This window comes from Leptopilina boulardi, unplaced genomic scaffold (assembly GCF_019393585.1).
Source record: "Leptopilina boulardi isolate dan_hultmark-lab unplaced genomic scaffold, ZJU_Lbou_2.1 LbouV2_123, whole genome shotgun sequence".
NCBI classification, from domain to species: domain Eukaryota; kingdom Metazoa; phylum Arthropoda; class Insecta; order Hymenoptera; family Figitidae; genus Leptopilina; species Leptopilina boulardi.
This window is the reverse complement of record NW_026137667.1, coordinates 612,408-629,130: the sequence shown is the minus strand read 5'-3', so window position 1 is coordinate 629,130 and position 16,723 is coordinate 612,408. Positions and strand designations below refer to the sequence as shown.

Below are 16,723 nucleotides of genomic sequence, written 5' to 3'. Positions count from 1 at the left end.
CAGAAAACTAGTTTTTAATGAAAAAAATGTGAAAAGCATAAACAGCTGATCGGTGACGTGGTAGTGACGCGCATATATGTATATACCGCATAACCTAATCAAATAATAATAAACTTCAATTTAAAATAAAATAATTGTAAATTTTTATTATTTTGTCAAATCATTGAATTATTTTTATGTACATAAACATAGAAAGAATTTATACATAATACATAAATTCTTACATTTTTTTTCTGCAAAAAATGTCTCCGTAAAATTATAAACAAAGAAAATTTGTAAGTAATTTACAATATTTGTGAATATACCTTATTGTATTTGATTTAATTCTTGTCATTCTTGTGAAACTAACGTAGTATTTAACTTTGCAAAGAAGGTGATAAATTAACTTCCAGTGGATTATGTTTTTTTGATTTTTCGTTGCGTTCTTTTTCTGAAGATGTGGTGATTGTTTCTAAACTTCTTTCTAAACGTTGTTGTGATATTGATGGTGTTGAAGGTGTATATTTACTGGAAAATGTTTCCTCTAAATTATAACCAATAAATCCAACAATTGCAGCAAAAGGAAGAGTAATTATTGGTGCATATCGTTTCATAACACTTATTATTAATGGCAACATTATCTACAAAATATATAATATTATAAATTATCAAATAAATATATTTTAATAAATATATTATACTTACTAGTGTTATAAATTTTTATTTAAAAAATGTTATATTATTGCCACAAAACCGGCAAAACATGGAAGCAATGTTTTTTTATACTAATCTTTATTTAATACAAATAACGTTCAACAGAGTGCGCCACCTTTAAATTTTTTTTGTTTTTAAATTTAAATATGCTATAGGTTTTGTTTTTTTAAAAACAAAATAATAAAATTAATTTTGACATTTCGGAAAAATATTACATAACTATTATATTGTTTATCGAATTTAGAGGATTTATTTTAAGATATTAATAATAAAAATAATTGTTAATTCTTATATATATCTCACTTTAATTCACATAATATTTATAAATATTATATTCTATAAAAAATATAACGTGAATTATGTTGAATTTCTAGTTGATATTTAAATTACTTTGTTGATATAAGTACAAAATTTCTTGGTGACAATTTACAATCAAATTCAGCCTTTAATGAAGGAACCAAACCTTTTTCAGAAAGAAATAAAAATCTATCTAATAAAATACTTGTTTCAACTAATGGTGCCAGCATTAATCGAAGTGAGTTAAAAATTAATACTCTTTTTGATTTTTCCAAAAATTCACGTATTTTTGGTTGTATAAAATTCGATAATTCTGGTTGACTTTCTGGTTCCAAATTTTCTATTGCATGTTTGCAATATCTAAAAAAAAATTACTTAGAAATACATATATTACAGTATAAAAAAGCAATTTTTTAAATAAAATTTATACTATTCATATAAGTTTTTCCGCAATAGAAAATATATTTAAAATATAATTGTTACTTAACTGTTCAAATGACATGCCTTCCTTAACTTTTACGCTTTTTATTTGTATACGACGAAGTTTATGACTTTTTTTAACCAAAACATATTCCAAGGCTGCTCTATATGTATGTACCTGTGAAAATTGAATATTACATTTTACAATACTATTATAATTAAAACCTTTACTTGAATAAAAAATGATAAACTTACAATTAAATCCATATAATTTCCATTCTTTAGTTTTTCACAATGTTTTTCAACAGAATGACAAGCCACTTCGAGAGAATTGAAAGATAATTTGTTAGAATCTATTGATGAAACATGTATACTCATCGGATATCCTTTCAAATTATTTTCATCGTTCCTAATATGGAAGAAAGATGTAGATTTAGAAATATAATATATGAACATAACATTATCATTTATTTTTCTTACCTAAGAGTGAGTTTCATGTAACAACACCCAACAACGCAAATAAATTTTGCCTTTTCAGATAATGAATATAATCTTAAAAGTGTAGTTGCCAAATCTCCACAAGGATGTAAACCAATTATCCCAAATTCTTCTGTTTTTAATCTCTTAATTGATCCATTAGCAAAATTCTTTATTAAATCATTTATCACCTGTTCACCAGAATTGTTTGCATTAATAGCCATTGAAACATGATCAATTTTTCCATTAATGGCAAAATTATTTTTTTCCAAAGACACTGACAATTCTCTATCATACTTTCTGTAAAAAAAATCAAGTATTGTTATTTGAAAATATAATTATAATATCAACTTACATTGCTTGATCCGTTAAAGTTGAATCCTGCTCTATGGAAATAACATTTAATCCATATTTAAATGCAAGTGCTCGAGAAAGATGTCCCACTCCGGAACCGATATCAACAACACAAGTACAATTTGTTTTTAAAGTACAGTAATTTAATATCTAAAAAAATATAATAACAACAATAAATAAGAATAAAATAAATAATTTAAAAAAACATTAACTTTAATATATTAATACCTTTGTTATTCTTTCAATTTCGTAACGTTTTTTCGTTTTCACGTGTTTCGTAAAAAGCTTATTAAATTTATGATTGTTTATATTTGAACTTGAATTTAAAGAATCTATTTCCTTTATTGCTGGATTATTTTCTCTTCTATGACATTTAATGACTTCCCTTTCATTATGGTTCCTATTAATTTCCAACTTCTTAATAACTTGTCTCAGAGCAATCAACGACAAAGGCCAAACTCGTTTACTGAAAAATAATATTCAAATATATATAACTATAAATATAACATTGATTTTTACTTTCACTGTATATTATAATATTAAAATATTTTAATCTTACCATGATTTATCATCATCACCTGAAATCCATTTTCCTAATTCTTCCGGTGTCACAGAATCCAACATATTTTGCCACTCTCCTGGTAATTTGCTCCATAAATCGTCTAAGAAAAAATCCTGGAAAATAATTATGTAAGTTTATTAAAAATAATTTATTTCAGTTCTTATAATATATAATAATTTTGAAAAGATAATAAAATTTTTGAACTATAAAAATATCAACATAACCTCGTATTAAAAGAATATAGAAAGTTAAATTGGGAAAATGTCAATTTTATCATGTTTTTTTAAAAAATATAAACAAACCACTATATAGGAATCCAGTAACCAGCCGTAAATATCAAGTATACGAAATATTTCTTCAATATTATGTCGGACTTTTATACAAGTATCACATTTGCACTGTTCAGAAGACATTTTTGTAAATGTGTATGTGTGTACTTATACTTTCAGTACATCTGAAAAAATACATAATATTAAATGTAATAAATCAAAAACTATCTATTAATGATTATTACATAATAGAGAAATGCTTTAAAAATTAAATTAATTACAAATTTTTAATTAAAAGAATTCAAAAGTAGTCACAAGCTTTTAAAATTTGAATTAATTTATAAATTATAATGTTAAAATTTGTAGAAATGCATAATTTACAGTTGGATAAATTATTAAAACCTGTTTTTCTTACATATTCGAAGAAAAAAAACTTGCTAATTAAAATTAGTAAGATTCTTCTTTAATATTAATTCTTTTTAAATGTATTTAAATATTTAATAATTTAAAAATGTGAACTTTCTTTAACAATTTTATTGTTTTTTTTAATTTATATCTTTCAGTATATTTTAGACTAAATTTACATTTATTTCTAAAGTTTTAAAATATGAAAAAAATGCCAGTAAAAAAAATTTGTTTGTTTCGCAAAAAAATTGCTATTCAGTTTAAAATTAATTGCTACAGCTTTTATACTGTGTAATTGAACCTTTTGCAAGAGGCAATTAAAAAAATATACATATATCTATGATAAATAAACGATTCTGTCGATTCAGATTGTTATTAATAAAAATACTTAGTTCGATTCTTACGTTCCACTTTACACACCACTTTCACTCTTCAACAGAACAGTTACGTTAGCTCATACAGGTTTAACGAACCACACACATTTACACCTTATGGAAAAAGTATCGTCAATCTTTGGTATCAAAGCATCTGCTGTTACGCTTTGGACTTTCATGAGAATCAGGCTATTCAGATATATGTATATAATGCAATATCTTCCATATATTGGTGCACTTCTAGTATTTATTTTTTTTTATATCTAACCGCAGAGAAACATACTATGTAATATTCCAACAAAGTTATCGCCTGCTCCAATTATACGCATCTCAAGGGAACAATTTAATTCGCAACTCACTATGAGAGTTTTTCCCTTTCGTTTCTGCAACAAACACATGAAAATTCTAAATAACTCTTGATTCTTTGGAAACGACAATTTCATGCACAACTTTTGAGAAGCTAATCTTGATTTTAATTTACAATTGACAAGTTTTGCGATAATACAAATAACAAAAGTGAAAGTTTCACATTATGTAAAAAGAAGCTTTAAAAATAGAATCATCAGAAAAAAAGCTTAAAAATTCGATTCGATAAACACAAAATAATTTATTAAATATACAAGTAAGAGAATACTTTAGGTTATCGTAAACTTGGTTTTTATGAAGCAATTCTAATTTCGAATGGAATTTGTTTTTACTTTTAAAAGTGGCTCACACGATTTTAGAAAAAAATGTGCATAATGTAGTTTTTGCTCGTTTCGCATTCAGTTTCTGCGCAACATCCTCGTAAACTTGTTTTTTTACTTTGTAATTTTCGCACAAAATTATACAAACAACCATAAATGCAAAAAAAAAGTTTAACTTTGTTATCAGATAATACTTGTAAATGAAATGTCAAGTTATTATAATGAAAGTCTTAACTATTTGCAGAAAATTTATAAAATCTGAACCTGGGGTCTCTTACGCCAGAACGTATAAGTGAAAGTTCTTCAAGTAGGACACAAGACTTGAATCTTCAACTGGACGTTCGCCAAATGCCCATCTCCAGATCTTCTTCAAGACAGGAACTTAATGAATATTGAGGCGTTTATCTCAGAGCGACCGAATTCCATTACTTTCCAATTAAAGACCTCAAGGAATTCATATTGTCCCAAATTCTGTGATCAGAGAAACATTTATAATTTAGCTTTTATACAATTATTAATATTTATATCAAATTAACAATAATTCAAACAAATTCATAAATCGAAAGTAAAATTTACTATCTAAAATTTACACCCTTGAAACAATTATTTGATTTTGATATTTGATAAAATTTTATATAATTTTAGAATTTATTTATTCTAACCGACATTTCCGGTTAATTTTAACGCAAAAAAAATAAAGAACCAACTTAATTTCACTCTTTATAAAGGAAACTGGTCACGCACTAGAATTTAGGTGAATATACGGTATTACGTGCCTACATATATAATTATTGATGAGCTACTTAGTATAACCATAACACCTTAAGAATAATTTCATATTATTGAGAACATTCAAATGTAAATTGAAATTACTCAAATTTCCTGAAAGAAAAAAAGTCATATTATATTGTATTAAAATTATCAAATTATTCTTCCAAAAAAGAAATGTTTGACGCAAAATTTTTATCTCAAACTATGTTTCCTTATCAACGAGAATCTATTTCGATTATTCTTTAAGAATAAAAATTTCACGCATAAACATTAAATAAGTCATAAAAGGAGAAAGGGAGAAAATTTTACGGTAAATTCTGCAAAGAATTATGGCACACCAGAAAATATGCTTTTATAAGAGAATTATCATATATTATAATAATTACAACTGCTATTTTCTTCATATAATTGTCGTAAAAATATAAAATATCTTCAAGAATAGAAATATATATAAGTTTTAGTAATAGATATAGTAATATTAGAAATTGTGGAAAAATAATTTAAAGAAATATATTTTCTCCACAAATGATTAAAATGGATTTTTAAATTTTGCATTGCACTAATAATTATTTTTGTTGAAATAAAAATTCAGCACTAAAGTTTTAATCGCTATTTAGTTCAATATTTAAAATTTAAATGTTCTTTTTTTCAAAAAATTTTTGGTGAAATTTTTAAACTATTTTTGAAATGAATCAATCAATTAAAAGAAATAAAAAAAAACATTTATGCATTTCTCTATTGCAACATTTTCGGTCTAACAGACAAAAAGATAATTATAGTTTAGAAAGAACCGGAAGGAATCATTTCAATTTCATTGGCCCGTGGAGGTCGCTGAAAATGCCAAGCGCGCTAAAAGAAGAGTTCGAGAGACGATTAAAGAAAGTCGTCGTGTACGCTCACCTTCCTGGTGTCTTCGCACGTTTAATTTTTTTTTCAAGTCACATTATACGGCATTACGCTTTTAATATACTCGTGTGGAGAGACCAATATAATATTGCATTGGTTTTGGTATGTGTATTAATGCAGAGAAAGGTGCCCCTCCATCATCTTGAAACATTAGAGAGGAGCTTCTTTTTCCACCACGCGAAAAAGAAGTGGTCGCACTTGGAAGGGAGAAACCAAGTCCAAGTCCCAAAGTCTTCAATATTTAGTTCCTATGTGAAGTTCCACTCAATATTGTCTACACACATTGAACTCTCTCTCTCTTCCTTTATAATGTATCTTCGGGCAAAATAACAAAACTGTGGGGTGAACACGCGGAGTCAGTGAAGTGTGTCCTGAAAATAAAGGAATTCTTATCACCATGCGCTTCCTCAAACTGGTAATATTTTTCTACAATTATTAATAATTTATATTTAATTTAAGCCGGTATATTTTATTTATAGAAAGGATTTTTCGATATAAATTTTATAATTAAAAATAATTTTTTTTATTACTACTTTCTAGATTTCATTTTTTTTTTTTTGTCTATTTTTAATTATTTTTCCCTCAGTTTTATAAACTTCCGTCTCTGATTTTACGTTACGATGAAAAACCGCAAAAAATTACAATATTTTGTTTATAACTAAAAATAATAATGGTTTTTATGAAGATCGAGTATACGATATACAAGAGCAATAAACTTGGGTAAATAGAATAGGTGCGAAGCGCTCGGGCGTTAATTTTAAGATAAAAATTTTCTCTTCCTTTCTTGCTCGTAAATTATGCGAAGAAAGCAAAAATATCTTTTAACAATTTGTGAATCTTTAAAATCAATAACGAGTTGCTTATAGCCATATCTGGATTATCGAGAATCTGAATCATTTATCAGGAAACTTGTTAACTTCGTAATTCAATACTGGTTAGGAATACCAATTGATCGATATATTACATTTAAGGATGTTTTCTCTCTTTATTGAAAGGGGTCACTCGGTTAGCGATCTAATTTCCCTATTTTTCAGAATTTTGATTAAAAAAAAAAACTTTCTTTTCATTGCAGACGATACTTTTTACTTCAGTCCTCCTGCTTGTTGAAGCAAAGGATGAGACGAAGAATCGAGGTAAGAGACAATTCCATCCCAGAAGAGGAGCTCGCCCACCACCTTATGCTGTACAAATGGAACCAATTGTTCAATATTCACAACGTGATCCTCTTTATAATTCTCTAGCGATTGCAAAAAGTGACGAGGGTTTTTACGACATTCCACAAAGTTATTATCCTTCCGAACCTGAACCAATTATTGAAATAATCATTAAAGAATCTAATGAAACTTTACCAACTCCAGTTCCTCCTCCACAACCACCGGCTCCAAGGCCCACAAAAGAGCCAATTCAAGTATTTTACGTTAAATATGAAAAAAAGAAGAATCATGGTGATGGTAAATCCCAAGTTGTTTACGATGCGCCAATTCCAGCTCTCACACCAGTTGAAGAACATGAAAAAATTGAAGAACCAATTCCTCATCAGGAGACAGTTTTGGAACCAATAACGCCAGCACCATCAGAACCTTCAACAACTTTGAGGGCAATCATTCGACCAGACAGTGAATCATATCATGCTCCAGGTAGCAGTGGACTACGTGTTACCTTTGGTACTGATCAAGTACCACCGAATAATCATCACAAGAGAAGTGATCAAGAACCACCTGTTCAACCATTGAATGTTCCTCCAACTCCACTTCCAACCTCTTCAAAAAAATCCCACGGACCCTATCAACCACTACAACCGATTCCTCATCGAGTTCAACCAGCTTTTCCTCAACAAAGAATCGTTAATTCTATTCCCCCACAACAGTTACTACAAAATCAACAATTAATTTCCAATCAACAAACGAATCAACGACTTTCACAAAATTTCCCCCCTCAACAATTTCAAAATAGAAATTCCCAACGATTACCAATAACAATTCAAGGATTACCTGAATTTCAACAAAAAACACCATTCAACGTTCCACATCGTATCAATAATAATAATCATCATCAACATCATCATTCTCAACAATCTTCATTTTCAGGCCCATTAGCGCCTCATAATTTTAATCCAGATCATCAACAAAATTACAAACAACAAGAGGAACAAAAGCAAAAATACTACGAACAACGAAGACATCAGGAACTATTGAAACAACGTGAACAACAGCGATTAGCCGAACAGCAACGAATTTTAGATCAACAGAGAATCTTAGAACAACAGAGACAACAAGAGCAGCAAAAAATCGATCAACAACGACAACAGGAGCAACAAAAATATTTGGAACATCAACGATTACAGGAACAACGCAGAAAACAGGAACAAGATCAAAAATTATTACAAGACTATCGACAACAAATTAAATATAATCAACAATTTCAAACTCCATCACAAACTTCGGGTGAAATTTTGAAAGCCGTACCAAAATTAGAGCAACATTTTGCAATCAGGGAAAATCCTCTTCATCCTGGTCCTTTCCCTCCAAATCCACAAATACAAGATTATCAAGATAATAATAGACAAAATCAACATTTAAATCAAAATAGTGGATCTCAGCAAAATCATCATTTTCAACAACATCATCAATTATATCAGTCATCCCAGAATTTAAATCACAAGCCTCCTCAACAGCAAAACCAGCATTTTGTTCAAAATTCACAAAAACGAATTTCCCCTTCTTCGAATCAATCAATTTGGGGAAGGCCCACTGTTCAAAATTCAAATCAAAAGATTTATGCAACTCCTGCCAGTCAAACAGAAGCACCAAAATCATTACCCCCGGTAGTTACGACAACTGAACGTACTACAACCACTACCACAACGACTACCACTTTATCGCCAAAAAACGAGGCAAAAATAAAAGAAAATATCGCAAATCTTCCCGATGAAGTGCCCGATGATATTAGAGAACAATTATTAAGTTCTGGTATTTTAGGCAATGCCGATATACAAATTCTCGATTATGATAAAATCGGTGGTATTCCAATAGAAAATCTACCACCTGAAGCATTGGAAAATTTTTACAGTGCAGGTGGTGCTGCTGCAACATCAGCAAGTGAACCAATTCCCTCAATTGCGAAAAGGCCTAAAACAGTAGAAGAATATCAACAATCAAAATTAATAAAAACAGAAATCGAACAAGCTACTTTAAAACCAGGTGGCGTTGAAATGAAAGTAGTGCGCTTTGATCCAAATACAGCGCAAGGTCAAACAATAGCCGGTCAGCATATTCGTCAAGATGCAACTCACCTCAATCCTGTAATTGTGGGAACCAAGGACGATCCTCAATATAATCGTTATTTACCCCTTAAAGTGAGCGGTGCTTCTTTTCCCATTCCAGATGTACCTGAATTAAAAGGAAAAAAAATTTCCAGCGTTGTTGTATTAGCACCAGTTGATTATAATTTTAAAGATTCTTCTGATTTATCCGATTTACGTAAAGGTAAAAAATTAAACGACGTTCAAGCTATCAAATTCTTGGCTGGCGAATCCTTAAAACAACTGGTGAAAAAACCGACTTCTGAAAATTATAAAAAATGGTTGGAACAAGAACAAAAAACACCACCTCAAAGACAATCAGTCGTTTTACTTGTCACAACGTAAGTCAATTTTAATTATTTTGTTAGTTATAAAAAAAAGAAACTAAATTATTAAACCTATATTATACATATTTTGAAGTGCTCCATTTTTTTTGTTAACAAATTTTTATTTTTCTTACTAATTCAATATTAATGAAACATTTTTAACATATATTCTTTTAGATCAAAAGACATCTATAGTGGACAAAAGGAAATTTTCATGTACGATGTGAGTAGCCAAACGGTCAGTAAATTAGCCGGGGATTTATCAACAGCTTTTGTAGACGCTGCCGAAAGCAATTCTGATAGCCCTGATTCAACTGATGACTCTTTTTCGATATATTAGAAAAAAATGAAATTTTATTTTTGAAAAATGTTTTTTTTTTGTGCCAATATACAGAAATTGACAATGAAATCGACAAAAAAAGTGAAAAAGTTACGATTGTTATTAAATATTCACGTTATACAATTATAATGTAGATAATTCTTTTATTGTATTATTATGTATATAATATATCTTTAATTTTTTACGCGAAATAAATTACAAGGTTTTTTATACTTGTTTTTCTTTTTCTTTAATATAAATTTTAAAAAAGGATATTATATAATTATTAAATAATTTCAATAAATAATATCAAATTCCAAGATATATAATTGTTTCTTTTAAAAAAAGATTTATAGTAATAAAAATAAAGAAAAATAAAGAGTGACAATTTATGAGGTGACTAAACAATTTTATGGTTTATAAATATCATTTAAAAGAAAAGTTTGATTATTTAATATTTTCTAATAATAATTATTTTTAAAACTAAGCGGCTTTTACATGCAACAAGAGGGTCACTGACATTAAAATGATCATGCGCATTGAATATAATGAGAGTCTAACCTAGTCTGCAGATAATTAAACTAAGTTTATATATATTGTTTCTTGTACATTTATTATGTCCAATGTGTTTTCATTATTTATTTCCAACAACCAAGTCAATAAAAGTTTCTTTTTTGAACTACTTTTTTGCTTGTTTATTGCCTTAAGAAATAGTTTAGAATTTAAATGACTTCTTCCACTTATTATGGGAAAAGAAACAATTTACTCCAGTGCACATTGCAATTTAGGTACTTAAACAATTCACTTATATTTGAATTTAAACTTTCGCAATTTTTATTTGATTTTGAGAAATAATTAATTTCTTAAAAAAGAAAACGAAAACTAAGTAACAAAATCTATACCTACTGAATACTTATTTAAATTAAAAATATTTTTAATAATGTTATTTTAAAAAATAATCAAAATTAGAAATATTTTTTCGTCTTCCAAAAACAGTTGAATTGATTTTTTGAAAAGTCAATTCAATTAAATTTATTCTCTTTTTTTGTCATTAAAGAAAATTTTCATTAAAATGAATAAAAAGGAGAAATTAGAAGAGGAACTGAGAATATCTGCTTGTTTAGGAGATGTTAATAGAGTAGAAGAACTTTTAAATTTTGGAGTTAATGTTAATTCTCGTCATCCAAAAAATGGACGGTAAGTTTTATAAATTACTTTGGAAAAATACTATATTTATGTGTATATAATATTTATACAATATTTCAGAACTGCTTTGATTTTTGCTTGTCAAATGAATCGACAAGACGTTATCATGAAACTTTTAGAAAATGGAGCAGATCAAAATATAACATCGGATTCTGGTGAATCACCAAAATCAGTATGCACAAATCCGCAAATTTTACAAATTTTATCTGATGGAGAAATTTTAAAAATTGCAAAACTAACAACTGCCTTAGGAACATCTCAAAGTGATGATTATGCAAAAAATTCGATTTCTTCGAAAGAAGAAAATCTTCCAGATGACAGTATTCCTTCTAACGGTATGTATATTTTTCTTTAAATTAATTTTTAATATTTTCTTACCTATATATTTCAATGTTATTCTTCCGATAAGTCCATAAGTCCATTTTACTACTTTTTTTTGTATAATTTTTCAGAATTAGTATTGAAAGTACGACTTGCAAATATACAGGACGACGTTGATTTCATTGAAATTGATTTACCAAAGACGTGTTTAACATTCCAAGCCTTACTTCATGTCTGCTGCCAAGAGCTAAACATCGATGAAAGTAGGGTGGTGAAATTGAGAAAACTCCCAAATACAAAAATAAGAAGAGATAAAGATGTTGAGAGATTAGAAAATTTTCAAGAAATAGAAGTTGTAACCGACCTTACGCTCAATGTCGTTCATTCACAAGATTCAAATGGAGCTGCAATGCCATTAACTCCATCGAATAATTATCAGAGTATATCAAAAAAAGATCAGACGATTTTATACTAAGATTTGAAGTTTTCCTCTTTCTCAATGATGAAGAATAAATGCTAAATAATAAAAGCAAGTACATTTAAATCAGTTTTGTATAACAGAAAAAAAATATTTATTTACAACTTCTTTAAAGGTAATATGAAAGGAAAAATTACCTTTAAAACATCAATAAAGAAAATGTTAATCGTTTATATATACAAAAAATATTTGTATATTTATTTAATCATCTGTGTCTTCTTCATCATTATCCTCACTATTATCGTCATCATCCTCATCGATTTTAGTTTCTATTGATTTCCCTCCAACAGTCACATTATCATCGTCATCTTTTTCTCTTTTGACTGTGACTCTTCCATCGGGAGTAACAGTGACTGTAGCCTTTCCAGGAAGTGTTGTAAGTTCACCTTCATAAGTTTTATAAGCTTTCGGTCTCTTTGGTTTAACATCAGGAGCTTCAACTTCATTTTTATTTTCTATAAAACAAACAAATTAAATAAATTGAAATATTTAAAATTTGAAAAAGTAAACAATTTAACTTACTCATTGTCATATAAATCGGAATTGCAAGACTTTTTTGTGTTTTTATTCTCAATGCTCTGATATTTAACCATCCACCAGGATAATTTTTAGTTAAACTCTTACAAATTGCTTCAATATTTTCAACAATTTGACATTTTGGCATAGAAGTTGTTCCAACTTGTACCACTTGTGTATTTCCATTGGAATTTAATTGCATTGATGTTTTATTAAGAGCATATTTTATTTCTTTTTTTAAATCATTACTATTCATTCTAATTGACGTTGGTAATTTTCGTCGTTTGGTAAAAGTTTTTCCAAGTAATCGTGCAACATGTCCTGATACTCTTCCATCAATGAGAAAAAAATCATGACTATTCACGAGATTTCGTTTCAATTCAAATTGATCATATTCAGTTTTAATTTGATTTACGGGTATAATTGTTTTAATTAGTTTACATTTATGTTCATCGAGTAATTGACGAAAATGATCAATTGTTGGTTCATAATCAGTTCTGCGACCTTTCTTCAAGTCTTTTACAATTAATGCAACATCATCGTCAGGTGACACCAAAGAATGTGGAAGTAACCTTAAATTAAAATAAATAAACTTTCTATTATTAATTTATTTCAAATATATAAATTTCATTTTTTTAAAAGTATTTATGGTTTTCTTCATACATAATTTTTTGGAATCATTGATATTCATCAGGATCAATTGGAGTTATTTTAATAATATAATCATGGAAAACCAAGTGTAACAAAAAATAATTTAAACCATTAAAAAAATGAGTATTTGAACAATATTTTTAAAGAAATTAATATGAATATTAGGATTAAAAAAAACAATACTTACATTCGCAATTGTCGAGATGGTGTTTTTGGAATTTTGATACAACACACTTGTAAGAAAATAGGTAATTTTTCATCCGCCATAAGAGATTTTTCTGAAGTAGCTTCTGCATTTGCTAACTTTAAAATAGCTGTAACACCTTTTTTAACTTGATTCAGTGATAATTGTACATCATTACTTACATCTGAAGTGTTTTTATTGTCTTCAGAAACTTTTTTTTCTTTTTTTAATTTCTTAGAAACAATTTCTGTTTCATTAATTTTTCTTTTTATCTTTGCTTTAACGGTGTTATCGATTTTCTTTTCAACTTGTTCATTCTTCTTATTTTTATTTTGTTTAACACCTTTAATTTCTTTATTTTTTAATACTTCTTTCAGCGAATCAGTCTTTTTAATTAGTTTATTAGAATTTACATTTTCTAAATTCTTTAAATTTTCCTTAAGAATTTTCTTTTTATCTGTTTTTGATACTTTTTTATTTTTTGTAACTTTTCCTGGCGATGTAACACCTTTCACAGATTTAGATGTATTTTTCATTTTTTTCGTCTCAGTTTTAAGTTTTTTCTTTTTAAGTTTTGAAGCGACATTATTCGCTAATAAATCCATAACTTTTATAGATTAAGAATTAAAGTAACTTATTTTATTATTGTTATACTAGTTTTTATGTATTACCTGCAACAATTATAAAGATTAAGTAATTAATAACAGTTATTTTTGAAACTAGTAACACGTGCAAAATTTATATTTTTAAGTATAAATTTGTGCCTAAAATTTCAATAAAAATAAAGAAATATTCTTACCTGTAATTTATTTTGATTACAACATATCTCAAACAATGGAAATGAAATTAATCCAATAAATGATTGCAACTTTAGAAATAGATTATTTAATCTACACTTCTTAATAAATATTAAAATTAAAAACTTGCATGACGAGGTTAAGATTCGCAAACTAAATTAAAGGTTAGGTTAGAAAACAGATTGTGTCCAGAATTTTTTTCGTCCGAGCAAAGAGCGTTATATTTGCGCGCACTTTTTTGAAATTAACAAAGTAATTTAGTAGATTTTATATTAATACTCTTTTAAATAATTTAAAAGCCTATATTATTATTATTATTAAATTAAATTAATTTTTTTTCCTGATTTTTAATAAAGAAATCTATTTTTTTTTATAAAAAAAGGTATTCATCACATGCACAATTCCTATTGGGTATTTTATTCAACCAATAGAAAAGTATTAAAAGTAATTTTCATTGGTTAAAATTATTAAGCGTCTTCTTCATGCTGCGCCATTTTGAAGTATTTTTTGATGCATTTAAGAACACGCACTTCAGGAGCATGCGCATAAGAGATATGCGCGCCGGACAGTGAAAGGTGACGCTTTTGCGATCGCGCTAATCGATTCGTTTGTTCTTGGATTAAAAAGAAGCTGTTTAGCTATGCAATATTTTGTAGAAATTGTCAAAATTTATTCCTAAAGTGGTTATCCAGTTTATACATAAACAGCACCGGCCTCGTGGTGCTCCTTTAGTTGTTAGTTTGGATTAGTACCACGAGGGAGTACATCCGCCGAACGTACTAACCGCTCGGCGATTCTCGGAAAGTCAAACAGTTAGTAGACAAGATACATCGAAATTTACTTCACATACAAATATCTCAACTTTTCAACAGGTGAGTAAAAAAAGAATCTTTTATTATTTAACAAAGTAGTAATTACTTTAGTTTTCATTGACGAATATTGTTCTTTTGTATTAATAGTATTGTGTTCGAATTAAAGATGGTTAACAAAAATTTACTGCTAGGGGTGTGTCACAGTGTGGTTTGGCGAAAACAAGATTCATAATCTTTCTCTGTTGAGAGATAACGTGATTTTCAAGTTGATTTTTAGTTGAAGAATAAAGTTTATTGAACGCTTTTCTTCGTATGTAATTGAAAAATGCTAAATTGAGTTATTGTTAAAAACAACCGCCATTGTATTTTTTGTCGGCTTTTACTGACAAAATTCTGTTATTTGTGATCAATTTTGTGAAATTTTGGGTAGGTATGTGTCTAAAATTTTTGATGCAACAGTCTTTCAGAATTTTTCCATCAAATTACTTTTAATCAACTTGAGTACATATATAAATATATATGATTAACAGTTTTTAAAATTTTTACATGTTCAATAAAAATTAACTTGTTCATTCTCATTTTTGATAAGAATTAGTATTACTTTTTTTATTAAATATCTTTTTAGTAAATCTAATTTCATTCATTTTGTTGCAATTTCATATTAATTTTTAAAAAATGACAGAATTCTATTTCTCAATTTGTTGATAAAATTGTAGTAAATGAACTTTCGAATTCAATTTAAAAAATGATTACTTTTTTAATAACTTAAAGGATAATTTGTTGTTAATATTAATGTTTTTAACTGGTCTATTTATATTTCACTGTTACGTCTAAATATTCCTACTTTTTTATGGCTTTAGGCTTTGTTTTATGCAATTGCAAAGGGGAAAAAAAGGCGCGAGGAGTTTTATTTACCGATCGTGACTGGAAGTCATATAGAGAGCGAAAATCAGCCAAGTCTGACGGTTTACGTGCGATTGGTTTAGGAAAGAATCGGTGGGAGTTACCAACCCTTACCTTTTTTTTTCTTTTTTGTTTACGAACAGACACTGAGGCTCGAAGTTGTTTCACAAACGGCGTCGAGACATCGACTCGTCCACATGTTGTTTTAAAATCGCATTTAGAAGCGAAACTCCCTTAGAGTGATGTTTATGTGACAGTGTTATTAAAAAATAAATAAAAAAAAGTGTTTCTCGCTTTTATTGAGGTTTTAATTTTAAATGGTGTGTAGTTTTTTTCTATAAAGAAATTCTTTTCTCTCCGGGATACTGGGATTAATTCCAGGAAGCGTCACTACTCAATGGTTTTTTCACACTTCTTTCATTCTCCCAAGTGACCGGACTGGTGAGTTTTTTTTCACATTTGATTCTGTTAATGTTAAAATGATTGTAAATTCATAGGATGAGTATTTTTTCTATTTGAAATCGTAGAAGAATTATTTAAATTGTTAAATCAAATAATATTGAGACACTTTCGGTCTTTAATCGGCAATAAATCTGTTGACCTTTGCGTGTTGAGTAAGTCAAATCTGTTTTATTTTCTTATGAAACATAAAATGCAGTGAAAAATATCTCAAACCAGACGCTTTGAGAATTATA

General features: G+C 27.9%; 6 protein-coding genes across 15 annotated transcripts in view; 3 read left to right on the top strand and 3 right to left on the bottom strand.

The window, feature by feature from the left end:
• Positions 1-119: 119 nt before the first annotated feature.
• On the bottom strand, positions 120-792 carry LOC127291052 (small integral membrane protein 12). Its single transcript, XM_051319962.1, has 2 exons — positions 685-792; positions 120-620 (listed from the first exon to the last, which is right to left on the bottom strand). Exon 2 carries the CDS (start codon positions 615-617, stop codon positions 357-359), a length of 261 nt encoding a protein of 86 aa, XP_051175919.1. The 5' UTR covers positions 618-620; positions 685-792; the 3' UTR covers positions 120-356.
• Positions 793-978: 186 nt separating this feature from the next.
• Positions 979-6,351, bottom strand: LOC127291049 (methyltransferase-like protein 25B). Its single transcript, XM_051319956.1, has 11 exons — positions 6,209-6,351; positions 4,802-5,008; positions 3,882-4,234; positions 3,106-3,257; positions 2,801-2,916; positions 2,470-2,707; positions 2,243-2,391; positions 1,891-2,187; positions 1,666-1,819; positions 1,479-1,588; positions 979-1,350 (listed from the first exon to the last, which is right to left on the bottom strand). The coding sequence occupies exons 4-11, from the start codon at positions 3,214-3,216 to the stop codon at positions 1,080-1,082; spliced, it is 1,446 nt and encodes a 481-aa protein (XP_051175913.1). The 5' UTR covers positions 3,217-3,257; positions 3,882-4,234; positions 4,802-5,008; positions 6,209-6,351; the 3' UTR covers positions 979-1,079.
• Positions 6,352-6,480: 129 nt separating this feature from the next.
• LOC127291047 (mastermind-like protein 3) lies at positions 6,481-10,393 on the top strand. The gene is made up of 3 exons (XM_051319954.1): positions 6,481-6,629; positions 7,287-9,856; positions 10,019-10,393. Exons 1-3 carry the CDS (start codon positions 6,612-6,614, stop codon positions 10,179-10,181), a joined length of 2,751 nt encoding a protein of 916 aa, XP_051175911.1. The 5' UTR covers positions 6,481-6,611; the 3' UTR covers positions 10,182-10,393.
• Positions 10,394-10,524: 131 nt separating this feature from the next.
• LOC127291051 (ankyrin repeat domain-containing protein 40-like) lies at positions 10,525-12,220 on the top strand. 3 transcript variants are annotated; one of them, XM_051319961.1, is made up of 4 exons: positions 10,525-10,948; positions 11,285-11,357; positions 11,427-11,701; positions 11,819-12,220. In XM_051319961.1, exons 1-4 carry the CDS (start codon positions 10,906-10,908, stop codon positions 12,160-12,162), a joined length of 735 nt encoding a protein of 244 aa, XP_051175918.1. In that variant the 5' UTR covers positions 10,525-10,905; the 3' UTR covers positions 12,163-12,220. The 3 variants fall into 3 exon arrangements, with proteins under 3 accessions (XP_051175918.1, XP_051175917.1, XP_051175916.1); XM_051319960.1 differs by having other exon boundaries at positions 10,526-10,948; positions 11,178-11,357; XM_051319959.1 differs by having other exon boundaries at positions 10,530-10,948; positions 11,218-11,357.
• An 11-nt stretch (positions 12,221-12,231) lies between these two features.
• Positions 12,232-14,490, bottom strand: LOC127291050 (ribosomal L1 domain-containing protein CG13096-like). Its single transcript, XM_051319958.1, has 4 exons — positions 14,316-14,490; positions 13,520-14,187; positions 12,688-13,253; positions 12,232-12,620 (listed from the first exon to the last, which is right to left on the bottom strand). Exons 2-4 carry the CDS (start codon positions 14,119-14,121, stop codon positions 12,367-12,369), a joined length of 1,422 nt encoding a protein of 473 aa, XP_051175915.1. The 5' UTR covers positions 14,122-14,187; positions 14,316-14,490; the 3' UTR covers positions 12,232-12,366.
• A 354-nt stretch (positions 14,491-14,844) lies between these two features.
• The window catches only part of LOC127291039 (protein hu-li tai shao), a 29,981-nt gene continuing 28,102 nt past the window's right edge, over positions 14,845-16,723 (top strand). For 4 of the 8 annotated variants that reach the window (XM_051319935.1, XM_051319928.1, XM_051319931.1 and 1 more), the window contains exon 1: positions 14,845-15,185. The gene's annotated coding sequence lies outside the window, so the exon portion shown is untranslated. Of the gene's footprint in view, positions 15,186-16,174; positions 16,470-16,723 lie in introns of those variants that run through there. The other 4 variants (XM_051319937.1, XM_051319936.1, XM_051319933.1 and 1 more) reach the window with 2 other exon arrangements.